This window comes from Aedes albopictus, chromosome 2 (genome assembly GCF_035046485.1).
Source record: "Aedes albopictus strain Foshan chromosome 2, AalbF5, whole genome shotgun sequence".
NCBI classification, from domain to species: Eukaryota; Metazoa; Arthropoda; class Insecta; order Diptera; family Culicidae; genus Aedes; species Aedes albopictus.
In genome coordinates, this window is record NC_085137.1 from 483,173,321 (window position 1) to 483,186,056 (window position 12,736).

At 42.0% G+C, this 12,736-nt stretch overlaps 1 protein-coding gene across 1 annotated transcript in view; it reads left to right on the plus strand.

Annotated features, from left to right (window-relative positions):
* Positions 1-854: 854 nt before the first annotated feature.
* The window catches only part of LOC134286954 (uncharacterized), a 31,644-nt gene continuing 19,762 nt past the window's right edge, over positions 855-12,736 (plus strand). The window contains exon 1 of the mRNA XM_062848665.1: positions 855-3,377. Within this exon, the coding sequence (XP_062704649.1) occupies positions 855-3,377 (2,523 nt within the window). The remainder of the gene's footprint in view (positions 3,378-12,736) is intronic.

The window sequence follows — 12,736 nt, forward strand, 5'->3', positions numbered from 1 at the left end:
GAAAGAAGTTCTGCAATAATTCTAGATGAACCTTTTTTCTGGAAATAGCCGAAGGAATTCTTAAAAAATTATTCGACGGAACTCTTGGAGAAATTTTCGAAGGATCGGTTAAAGTAGATTCCGAAGAAACTCTTGAAGAATTTTCCGAAAGAACTCATGAAGATATTTCTGAAGAAACTCCTGATGAAATTCTCGAACACATCAAGAAAGATCCGAAGAAGCTGTCAGAAAAATGTCTGGATACTGCCGAAATTCTCGAAGAAATAACCAAAAGAATAGCCAAAGGTGCTTTTGTAGACACTTTCTAAGGAACACTTGCAAAATTTTAAGGATGATTCCCTGTGGATATGGTTGAAAGGACTTAAACAATTTAAAGAAGATATTTACGTATTTGATCTTCTCCATGAATTTCTTAGAAACTCCCAGAGGAACTGATAAAAAAAACAGTTGAAGAAGTCTCCGAAAAAACTCTTGAAAATATTTTCGGAAAAAACTACCAGAATAATTTCTGGATATACTGTTGGAGAAATTTCTGCAGAAATACTCGAACAAACTACTGGTATTATTCCCGAACAACATTTGCCGAAACATTCGGAGAAACTTTTATAGGATTCTCCGAATGAATTCCTGCGGAAATGACCGGACGAAATCTTGAAGAAATTTAGGAATGATGTTCTGCATATTGTATCAAATTAGTACATGTATTAAATTTTAGTACCCTTGAAGATGACACAAAACCCCAGTGTCGAAACGTCGGGCAAATAATAAACCTCGTTTTCCCAAATTACAAGACTGCGTAGCCGTTTAAATCGTAGATTAAAACCCTCAGTCGATCCTCCAGAAGATTTATCACAATGGCAGCTAATCAGCAATCATTCTTTCGGTACATTGACGAAAACTTCGGACACAATACAACAGACGCAATGAAAGCATACGCATCCTACAACAGAAAATTGGCCAACCTACAAAATCAAAAATCGTTTCTAATCATGTGCAGACGGCAGGGAGTGTTTCCTGCACATATAGTGAACTCGTTCAAGTGCGTACACCAACTTCTGGTCGAAAACGGTCCGTACATCAACAAGGTTGACAGGACAATCAACAGGTTCAAAAAGGCAATCCTCAACCTTGAAATAAAACAGACGTTTTTCAAAATCAAGCAGACAACGACGGGCATGCAGACGTTGAAGTCCACCATCCACTCCATGACCAGCGAAAGAGTGGCAGAAGAGTTTGTAGTAACGCAAAGAGCGGCACACGACAAGTGGTTAAGCAGGAACAACAGACGAACGTCGAGAAAACTCACGAACATCGTGCAGGGCACCCCCCGTAACGACAACCAACTTCCGTCGTTCAACGAGCGCGCTATCCTCAACGCGACGCAATTGGAAATTCCACCCGCCACCCTACACCTGCTTAGTCTCGGTCCAAAATTTGCTCTCCCGACCACATCATTGTCGCAGGTACCTTTCTACCATTTCCTAGCTGATGCAGAACGAATCCTGCTCACGAATGGAGACAAAAAGGTGCAGGATAAGAACCGATGCCGAATTGTGAATGCGATGCAGAATTTCATTCACGGTTTCCATTCAATGGTGGATACAAGGGACAGCACAACGAAGTTCTGTGTAACGGCAGTCGGCGCAACTAAAATGTACCTACAGTCCCACCCCGAGATATGCGTCTTGTCTGCCGACAAGGGGAACAGAACCGTGATTATGATGAGGGAAGACTACGACCGGAAAATGCGAGCGCTGGTGAGTGACACAACCACGTACGAAAACGTCAAAACGGATCCCACGGCAAGGTACCAGAACGGAAACAACAGCATGGTCAGAAGGCTCAAAGATTTAAAACTAATCGACCACAGAACAGCGAAAGAACTATCCTCGACCAATGCAACATGCCCCAGGATCTACGGCCAACCAAAAGCGCACAAACCGGACCTCCCGCTCCGCCCCGTCATCCCCAACATCACAGCCCCTACGTACAAGCTGGCCAAATACATCGCTGATATTCTACAAAACTCATTCCATAGCCAGTACAGCACGACAAGCTCGTTTGAATTTTGTGGAGATGTCAACCAAGTTGTACTTCCGGAGGGATACATTATGATCTCCCTCGACGTCACCTCACTATTCACCAATGTACCGCGACACCTGGTCATCAGGAGCATCATCAATCGGTGGAACGAGGTCAAAACACAAATCAATCTTGACTTGTTCCTCGAGATTGTGGAATACTGTATGGAAGCTAGCTACTTCTGCTTCGAAGGACGGTATTTCAAGCAAACATACGGGACGGCCATGGGCAGCCCACTGTCGCCCATTGTGGCAGACATCGTGTTGGACTCGGTTATCAAAACAGCTATGAACTCTCTACCCTTTGAGATAACCATCTTTAGAAAATACGTGGATGATATCTTCATGGCTATCCCACGGGAATGCGTACAACAGGTCCTGGATGCCTTCAACAGGATTGAACCGAGGCTACAGTTCACCACCGAAGAAGAAAAAGAGAACCGCCTCCCATTCCTCGACATGACGGTCATTCGTAATGCAGACCAAACATTGACGACGGAATGGTACGCAAAACCAATAGCCTCAGGTAGAATGTTGAACTACAATTCATTCCACCAGCCTAAGTACAAGATCAATGTAGCAAATAACTTCATCCACCGAGTATGCTCGCTCACCCGCAACAAGCCGTTAGATGAAATAGCCAAAACGATTCACCAACATCTCCGCCAAAACAATTATCCGAAGTCGCTCATCAATAGACTGCTACACTTGTACATGAGCAAGCATCCAACACCCAACGAGAACCACCCACAACCCAACCGCCAACAGCAACATCAGCCGATTGAAACCATCCCTCATACCCCTCCGCAACTACCGCCAACCTTGCCAACCATCAGCGAGATCAACAACCAACTTCTGCATACAACACCCGGCCGACCATCCTGCCAGCCATCTCCCGTACCACCCACAGCAGCATCAAACACAAACAACCCTACCGATTTCGTCCAAAGCCAACCATCATGTCAGCCACCCACCCTCCCAGTCATCACAACACCAAATGACCTGCAACATCAGCAACCACTCTATGATCCCACGAGCGATAGAAGCGACCATCTCCAAATACACGCAATCACCGACGATCACCGAACAGCCAACAGCATCGAGCATCAAAACACCGTATGTCCATCCAACGAACCTGAAACAACAAGGAATGAAAAAGTGTACAGGTCGATTCCGTACATACCTGCACTCTCGCAACGCATAACCAAAATCCTGACCAAAGACTACCCAAACATCAACATCACGACTAGACAACACCGGACCATCAATCAACTGCATACCAAAGTTAAATACCCTGTAAGAAAAACCGAAATTAATAATGTAATCTATAAAATTCCATGTAACGACTGCGAGAGCTGTTACATAGGAATGACCAAAAACAACCTAGGCAAAAGACTCACTGGACACAAAAGCAATGTAAACAAACTTGATAAGTTGATGAACGATAGTCAGACAAACACTGAAGCAGCTAAAACTACACTAATAGAGACAACGACAGCCCTAATCCAACATTGTATTGAACACAACCACAGATTCAACCTTGACCAAACACAAATTATTGACCATAGTTATAAACAGACAACACTACCATTCCTCGAAATGTGTCACATCACAAACACAGACAAAACAGTGAATAAGCGAACAGACGTAGATAGACTTAGCACCACATACGCAGCTGTGTTGCACAGCATTAAAACTATACAGGAACGCAACAAACCGAATGTAGAACGACAAACCGACGATGAAACGTAGATTATTAGGATAGGGCACTTTTGCTACCAATGACCGTTCAATTATATGTGGGGGGTTGTTAGAAGTAGATTTGCGCCAAACGCGTACAGTCCGTTGCAAAACTAGATAAACCAAATAAGTGTAAGACAAAATTTATCATTAGACAAGGAACCCGACAATTTCAACTTTTAATAATGACTTTACAGCATGTACCAACAACAACTCGACAAGACAGTTACAGTTGGACGAAACATAAGACCAAAAACGAAAAATTAATGTAAGTAATCCAGACGAATTGTGTATCCGTAGATTGTATCAAATTAGTACATGTATTAAATTTTAGTACCCTTGAAGATGACACAAAACCCCAGTGTCGAAACGTCGGGCAAATAATAAACCTCGTTTTCCCAAATTACAAGACTGCGTAGCCGTTTAAATCGTAGATTAAAACCCTCAGTCGATCCTCCAGAAGAGGTTCTGCAAGAATTTTCTGAGCAACTCCCATAGGAATTCTTGAAAAACTTTCGAACAAACTATTAGAAAAAATAATCGTAGGAAAGAATCATGAAGAAACTCCGAGCGAATTTGGAAATCTTCATAAAACTCCTGCAGTAATTCTCAAAAAACCCCCTATAAAATTTTTCCGTAAAAACTTTTGAAGAAATTCTTGAGGTATCTCGTGTAAGATATTTCATGGGATCTTTTAAAGCTACTGCAAAAGGATTTCTTAAAGGCTTTCTCCAGGGATCAGTTTAAAAAAATCGAAAATTCATAGAGGAATTCCTGAAAAAAAGTATGAAATTTCCAAAAACAACTAGGGAAAACCTGGAATGGGTTTTCAAAGGAACATCCCAAAGTATTTCAGAAGAATCTGTTCAGTTCCATTCAAAAAATTGTATCATACATTGAGTAGTTGCTTACGAAACCAGCAATTTACTGAAGGAATGACTACGAGTCATCCGAATGTTTCAGTGTCTAAATCACTGACTTCTATATTGCTAACTACTTCCCGGAAACCCTTGCTTCCTTGATAATAATGATAACAAACTCAATAATCTAGTGAAACAAAAACCAGGTAACAAGTCGTGTTATCATTTTGTTATATTTCTGAGAACATCACAAAAAAAAATCTCCGCAAGTTCCATCCAAACTTCAACAAAGCACTATAAAATCTACGAGTATTTTTTGTAGTCCATCCAGAAGAGATTCTTCCAACGCTTTTTCAATACAATCAACTAAAGATTAACCCGGAGTTACCATGCAGTTTCCTTTTTTATTTTCCTCTTTCTTGCTGCTATGAGAAAATCATAGATGCTGTTTGGTGTTTGTCTTTGAAAGCATATTCATCTACTCCATTATTAAATCAGCAGCGGCTTTTCAACAGCTACTCAAACACAGCTCATTCATTTTTCGCTAATGAAGCGTCAATAAACATCTTCATCAAACTACGAAAGCGTGCCTATTCCTGTCGTTTACCTACTTCTCTTAAATTTGAAATTCCATATTTAACCCCCGACTGATACTGGTTCCAATTGAACTACCTTATTCAAACAGAGAAAATGCCACTTTGGGAAACTAACGCCAGTCGCTGTTACTATCATTAGCCGGATCAAACCCGAAAATTACTGCCCTCGCTAGCTGCGTTCAGCTCGGCACGGTACCGATAACCAGATATCCAGTAGATACGATTGGGACTTTCGAACAAAGCTGATCAGAGTGCAAGATTGATCGAAGATGCTGCTGGTGATGATGATCATAGTTACCCTAGATGCATCTTTGCTTCTGCTTCCTCTTCACCAGCTGGGACCGAGGAATTATAACTACGCTCGAAACAAGCCTCCGGAAGATGCTACTGCTGCTGCTTTGGCAATGCCGGTGAATGCAGGCTTTCCCTGTCGGATGTCGTCATTTGCAGCACACAACGCATCGCATCGTATAGTGGATGAGCCCAAATAAAGCGAAAATCCTCACCAAATTATACGGTGTGAAATGGCCCAGGTAAACAATTACCCGTTTGCTGGCTCATCAATTAAGTTATTAATCCGAGCCCCCGGTTCTTCAATCAGTGGGAATTTAAAATCAATCCATCGCATCGCGTTGCCAGTCCGTAGTGTGATGGCGATGATGGGTGGGTCCATATGTGTGCATATACAAAGTTTGTCGGGAAAAGTCGTTAATGGCGGTGTGGAAGAAAGGGAAATTCGGCAGGAATTGGGCATTTGTTGAGATTGATTTTTTTTACGGGGAGATTGCAAATTGGAAGCTGAAGCTAGCGCCAGCCAGCAGCGGCATCTTTTCTGGATTATTGGGAATACAAATTTAATAACACCTTTGGATGAAGTTCCGTTTCTGCTTGAGAGCAGTTAAACCATGCAGTGCTATTTACTCGCCCAATAAAAGCTTAATAGCATTGGGTTTAAACTTGTGTCAATGAACTTCAGTCTTCATTAAATTCACGTGCAAAAAAGTATCTCAGTTAGCCATCAAGGTGAATGACTCCGTATGTCATTATATATTTAGAGCTTTATAGCGTGAAATGTTTAATATAAAAAGCATGTTTACCGAGACTCGTGAATGGATCATTTTTTACACACTCACGTAAAAATTGTTGATATTTTTGTAGTTTGTCAACCCCTTCAAACAACCTACTGTACGACTTTGTTTCAATATTTTTTTTTTTCAATGAATGGCCTCTTTTTCGCGGTAGATCCATCATAGTAGATTCCAAATCTTGCCTTGAATTTCTTAACGAAGTGAGTTTTTAGAAACTGAAATCAATTTTGTAAATTTGGACATAAAAGGAGAGTGTCCAACAAAGTTCTGGTCCTCACAAGTTCCTACCTCATGCTTCCACGGGTCAAGCGATGACAAAGACCGCCAGCTAAGAGTTGTGTGCTTAGCTGGTAGTGCAGCCTGGGCACTGTTGTCCTTCTGACTTCAGCTTGATTGAGGAGGTACGGCTCGAGCGTCTGTTTATCAAGGAGGTGCGGCTCAAACAGCGTCTGTTCTGGCATCCAGCGGCTGAGTATGGAATGCTCCTCCACCGGAAGCTATACCTAAGGTGGCAGCCCCACCACGGTGGATAGGGGACCTTAGGCCAACAACCTACTGTTTTCTGAAACCCAAAAACCGTTACAGAACCCAAAAATGAAAGATTATGAACTGATTCAACTACAAAGACTTTTAGCGCGAAACAACGGACAAGAATTGGAACTTGGAATGTATTAACCCTAGTCCAGCAGGGTAAGCTGGCAACCAGCCAATGAGGCATGCCATATGAAGCTTGAGAGCCTAGGACTGAGCGAAGTCCGTTGGCGCAACTTTGGAGAAGACAGATTGGCGTCGGGTCAAATTCTGATATACTCTGGCCTACGAGGTGAACACGCTCCTCGCCACCATGGAGTTGGTTTCCTGCTCAGCGCTCACGCCCACGCTGCGCTCATGAAGTGGGAATCTATAAATGAGAGGATAATTGTAGCCAGATTCAGATCACGAATTCGAAACCTTACCATGATCCAATATTACGCGTCAACCGATGCTGCCGAATTGTAAGACAAAGTGAACTTTTACAGCCAACTGAATGCTGTCATGGACAAGATCCTCATGGGCGACTTCAACGCGAAGGTTGGTTCTGACAACTCGGACTATTTATGAGCACGTCATTAGAAGCAATGGTCTCGGAGAAATGAGCGAAAACGGAGAACTGTTTGCAGAGTTTTGTGACAACAATCGCTCTTTCCTCATCGACCAGTGCACACAGTGACATGGGTTTCCCGTGATGGCGTCATGGAAAATCCAATCGACTTCGACCATCATCTCCGAATCGGCGAGATCCGACTGCGCATTGCTAGGATTCATCGACAGGAGGAGGAAATCGGGCGCCGGTTCAACACACGGCGACTGGAAGATGCTGCGGTGAAAAGGCCCTTCGTCGAGGACTTAGAAAACCGTGCTGCGGATATTCCAGAAGGTGGAAACGTAGAATATCAGTGGAGCCGCATCAAGAACGCCTTCATCGCCACCGCCGAGAATAATTTGGGTGAGCTACGCACCCGGAAAAACAGTGACGCAGATGATACGTGGAGTAAGATAGAGGAGCGAAGGAACGCCACAGCCGCGATAGAGCGACCGAAAACACGAGAAGCCAAAGCCGTAGCCCGTCAGCGCTATTCGGCTCTCGAGAAGGAAGTGAAACGCTCATGAAGACGGGACAAAAGAGCGTGGGCGGACTCCGTAGCCGACGAAGGCGAGAAAGCCACAAACACCGGCGACATCCGTCTCTTCTACGCTGTTTCACGTCGCCTTAGTGGGATCAAGATGAATGATACGATGCCCGTGAAAGACAAGACACTTCTGGACAGTTACTGACCGACCCGATGACCAGTTGAAACGCTGGTTCGAGCACTTTGGAAACCTTTTTCAAGTGTCGGCCACGCCATCAACACCTCAGCATGATCCGCCAAGAGTTCGACGCATTACCCGTGTCAACACCGAAGCTCCATCAGTGCAGGAGATAGAAACAGCCATCCGTAGCTTGAAATCGAACAGGGCCGCAGGGGTCGATCGCATATCAGCTGAGATGCTCAAAGCTGACCCCGTAGTATCCGCACAACTACCGCATCAATTATTTTGCAACATATGGGAAACCGCAACATTTCCGGCCGACTGGATGCAAGGCGTCTTAGTAAAGGTACCCGAAAAGGGTGACCTGACTGTATGCGATAATTGGCGAGGCATCATGTTACTGTGTATCGTTCTCAAAGTCCTCTGCAAAGTGATCTTTAACCGGATACGGGAGAAGATTGACGCAACTCTCCGACGACAGCAAGCAGGATTCCGATCCTGTGTGAACCATATTATCACGCTCCGTATCATTCTGGAGCAAATCAATGAAGTCCAAAAGTCTTTCTACAGGTACCAAGCCTGGTGTTCATTGTTTACGAATAAGCTTTCGACCGTCTCAATCACGGAAACATGTGGGAAGCCCTCAGGCGCAAGGGTGTCCCTGAGAAAATCATCGGTCTCATTGAAGCACAGTACAGGGCATTTTCGTGCAGAGTACTGCACAACGGTGTTTTTTTTTTCGATCCCATCCGCTACTGTTCCTCATCGTAATCGACGAGATCCTGGTAGGTGCGACTGACCGTGAACCAAATCGTGGATTGCTTTGGCAGCCCATTACCATGGAACACCTAAATGACTTCGAAGTGGCAGATGACGTTGCTCTCCTAGCTCAACGGCGCTCTGTAAAGCAAGCTCGATGATCTTGCCAATCGTTCCTCAGTGGCAGGTCTTACCATCAACGTCAACAAGACCAAATCATTAGATGTAAACATGGTCAACCCTTCCAGCTTTACGGTGGTTGGGCAATCAGTGGAGAATGTTCAAAGCTTCCAATATCTTGGTAGTCAAATGGCGGCCGATGGCGGCACCAAGATCGACATAGGTGCACGGATCAAGAAGGTGAGGGCTACTTTTTAGAGATTAAGAAACGTATGGAAAAACAACCACATTAGTCGACGCACCAAACTCCGAATTTCCAACTCGAACGTGAAATCTGTGCTGCTATACGCCAGTGAAACCTGGTGTGTATCAGAGGAGAACACTCAACGGCTGCAGGTCTTCGTCAATAGATGCCTGCGGTATATAATTCGTGCATGGTGGCCTCACAATTGGATCTCCAACGTGGAGCTCTATTGTCGATGTCATCAAAAGCCGAGAGCGACAGAAATGCGGGAGCGAAAGTGGAGGTGGGTCGGCCACATTCTACGCAGGGGCGGAAACGAAATCTGCAAGCAAGCGTTAGATTGAAACCCAACAGAACATCACAGCAGAGAGGCAGACCCAGAGGCTCATGGTGGCGCAGCCTCAACAACGAAATCAAGCAAGTTTAAAGAAACTTGACCTAGAGACGAACCATCCAAAGGCTGAAAGTCTCTAAAATAAAGCTAAATCAATCAGAAATTTGACCTGGCCACAGGTCAAGGCGATGGCTGGCAATCACTCAGGATGGAAATCATTCAATTCGGCCCTCTGCACCACCGTGGGTGCCCAGGACTGAAAGTAAGTTAGTAAGTAGTTATTCGACAGGGATCAACTCAAGCCAGTGTTGATGTTCTCGCCAGAATTCCACTGAAAAGTTGCAACTTACCTGGCACAAATTTCACCAGAAACCAGGTTCTGGCTTTATTAGGCATTCGCAAAGAAATTTGTCTACAAAATTTAAGTATTGCAAAACAGTATCAAAAGCATATCTACGTGGGATTGCTTACACAAAGCTAGTTTTGGGACGCTTTTGATTGTCTTTGATTTTAATAAATTATCCGCAAGTTCTATAGCATTAGTGTCAAAGATTTTATTTTGTTTGGAGAACTTGTAGCAGACAAAGATATCTTTCAATTCGTGCTAAAAGAATTACTCTTCGTTAAGTTTGAGAGTAGCAAGGATTATTTAAAGTTCGAAAATAGTCGAAAGGCATACAGGGTAAATGTACCAATAGTGGTGCAATAAGTGCTCCTTGTAGGAAAATAATTGAATGAAATTGATAATACCACAAAATAAAAAGCCTAAAAACGTTAATCGGTAGTTTTTCACTTAAATTTGCTATGAAAAATGTAAAAACCATCGTTTATTTCAGTTTTTGCTAATAAATCACTTGCACCAACTATTGGTACGCGATTCCTGTTATGGTGGTAAAATTTAACTTTGGTTCCTATAGTGGCGCATCCCATTGAATTCTTATGGGACCCACCACAATAGGAACATTACCACCACTATAGGTGCAAAAGAGCAAAAAAATTAAGGAAAACAATTGTTTAAAATAGGTTTTTCAACAAATCCTAAATTCAAAACTTAATAATTGTAATTAATTAACCCTTATGTAGCCGGCAGGGTACCCGGGTACCCAGCACCCATTTAAAATACAAGGTGTAGAAAAAAGCGAAAAGTTTGCCGGCCACATAACGGTTAAGTATAATACATGGTGCTCCCCAGACCGTTATTTTAAAATAAAAATCTCCATTTAATCGGTGCCCACCATTGGTTTTCTATGACTATCCTGCATGTCTGGGCAAAATTTGAAAAAAATCGTAGGGCCCATTTTTGAGTTAGGCCCTTTTAAAGGGCGTAAACCCATATATTCAAAGTAAACATCAAAATATTTATGTGCTCAGTCATTTTTTAACGAATTTAAGAAATATTTTCACGAAGAATCGTTTTGTATTGAGTACCAGTAGTGTCAAACATAATTTTGACTGATTTCTACCTACATGTGAAAAGGGCGGAACAACCATTGCACGCCTCTGCTTCCTAGGCGCATTTCAATTTATTTATGAAAACATATACCGTTATCAGATACAGGGGAGTCTGCTCTACCTGATACTGGTCAGAGGTTGCAGAAATTTGCAATGGTTGTTACGCCATTTTCAAATGCTAGTGTAGATTTTTTGATGAAAATGAGAACATTTGAATGTTGTAATATGGATAAGTGAGTACTATTACGTGAATATCACAATAAATTCTAAACATCAATGTTTGCTTCAACTAAGAATAAAATGCGGACGAAATTACAAGAAAAGGAAAACATAAAGATATCTATAAACCTAATACATGATAAAAGTGATGAGGAAATTTAAATAGGACCAAATAGAAGAGGAAATTTAATAGAAATTGCAGTAAAAAGTTTGAGCCATGATATTTTATCCATATAAGTTCGTTTTCACACATGAATGTAACACAAAATAAATACCCAAGTATGAGGCAGAGCAGATCCCAAAAAAATATCTTATTCAAAGAAATGGGTTTTAAAATATTTGCTACAAGATACACAGCGCAACATTTTTTTATCTCAAGAGCAAACTTATGTGGGATTTTGGGCCGCTGAATCCGAATCCGGGCTCAGATTTGCTCTAACACGTCACAATTTTGAGCTATACCTCAAATTATACGGCAAAATATGCGATTTTGGGCTTTTTAGACTGCAAACCATTAAGCAAGGAAATATTTTTTTAAGCAATCAAAAGCTTAATTGGTCAACTAACATCTAAATCAACGACTCATGCAAAATATTTCATTTTACCTAATCAAATTTAATAGATTTAAGCATTTTATGTTAGTATGAAAACTTGCATGCAACTTTTGGAGGGTGACTTGTATGGGAAATTCGTACCTAACATAAATCGTTTAAAACTATCAAATTTGATTTGGTAAAACGAAATATTTTGCATGAGTCGTTAATTTAGATGTTAATTGACGAATTAACCTTTTGATTGCTTAAAAAAAATATTTCCTTGCTTAATGGTTTGCAGTCAAAAAAGCCCAAAATCGCATATTTTGCCGTATAAATTGAGGTATAGCTCAAAATTGTGACGTGTTAGAGCAAATCTGAGCCCGGACTCGGATTCAGCGGCCCAAAATCCTTCGGAGACACATAAGTTTTCTCTTGAGACAGACAAAAAGTTAATTTTTGTTACGCTGTGATATCAATCGTTTTTCCAGTGTTTTATGTCTCTCGAGTCTATTAACATTTAATCATTCTCAAGAGTTGATGGTGTGATATCCATCACGATGTTTGGACATTCTAGTGTGAAGCACATGTGCTTTAAGACTGGGGCCTGAATCTCACTTCTAATGTAAAGTAGAAGTAGGAAAGTAAGCCATTTCGACTAGAAATCTTATTGGGCTTAAAGCTAGTTAAAACAGATAAATAGTTATTTTCAGAATATGATGTCAATACATCTGATACATTTATACAAAAAGTTTTTAAATTCGTTAAAAAAAATAGGATTAATAAATAAACCATCTGAAGAAAAGAAGGCCAATATTTCGGTCCCTTAAATCAAAGACCACTTTATCAAAAACACTTGCAGCACTTCCGAAGATCGGGAGTCACTGTTACCAGCGCCACCACGGATGAAGGTGGAACT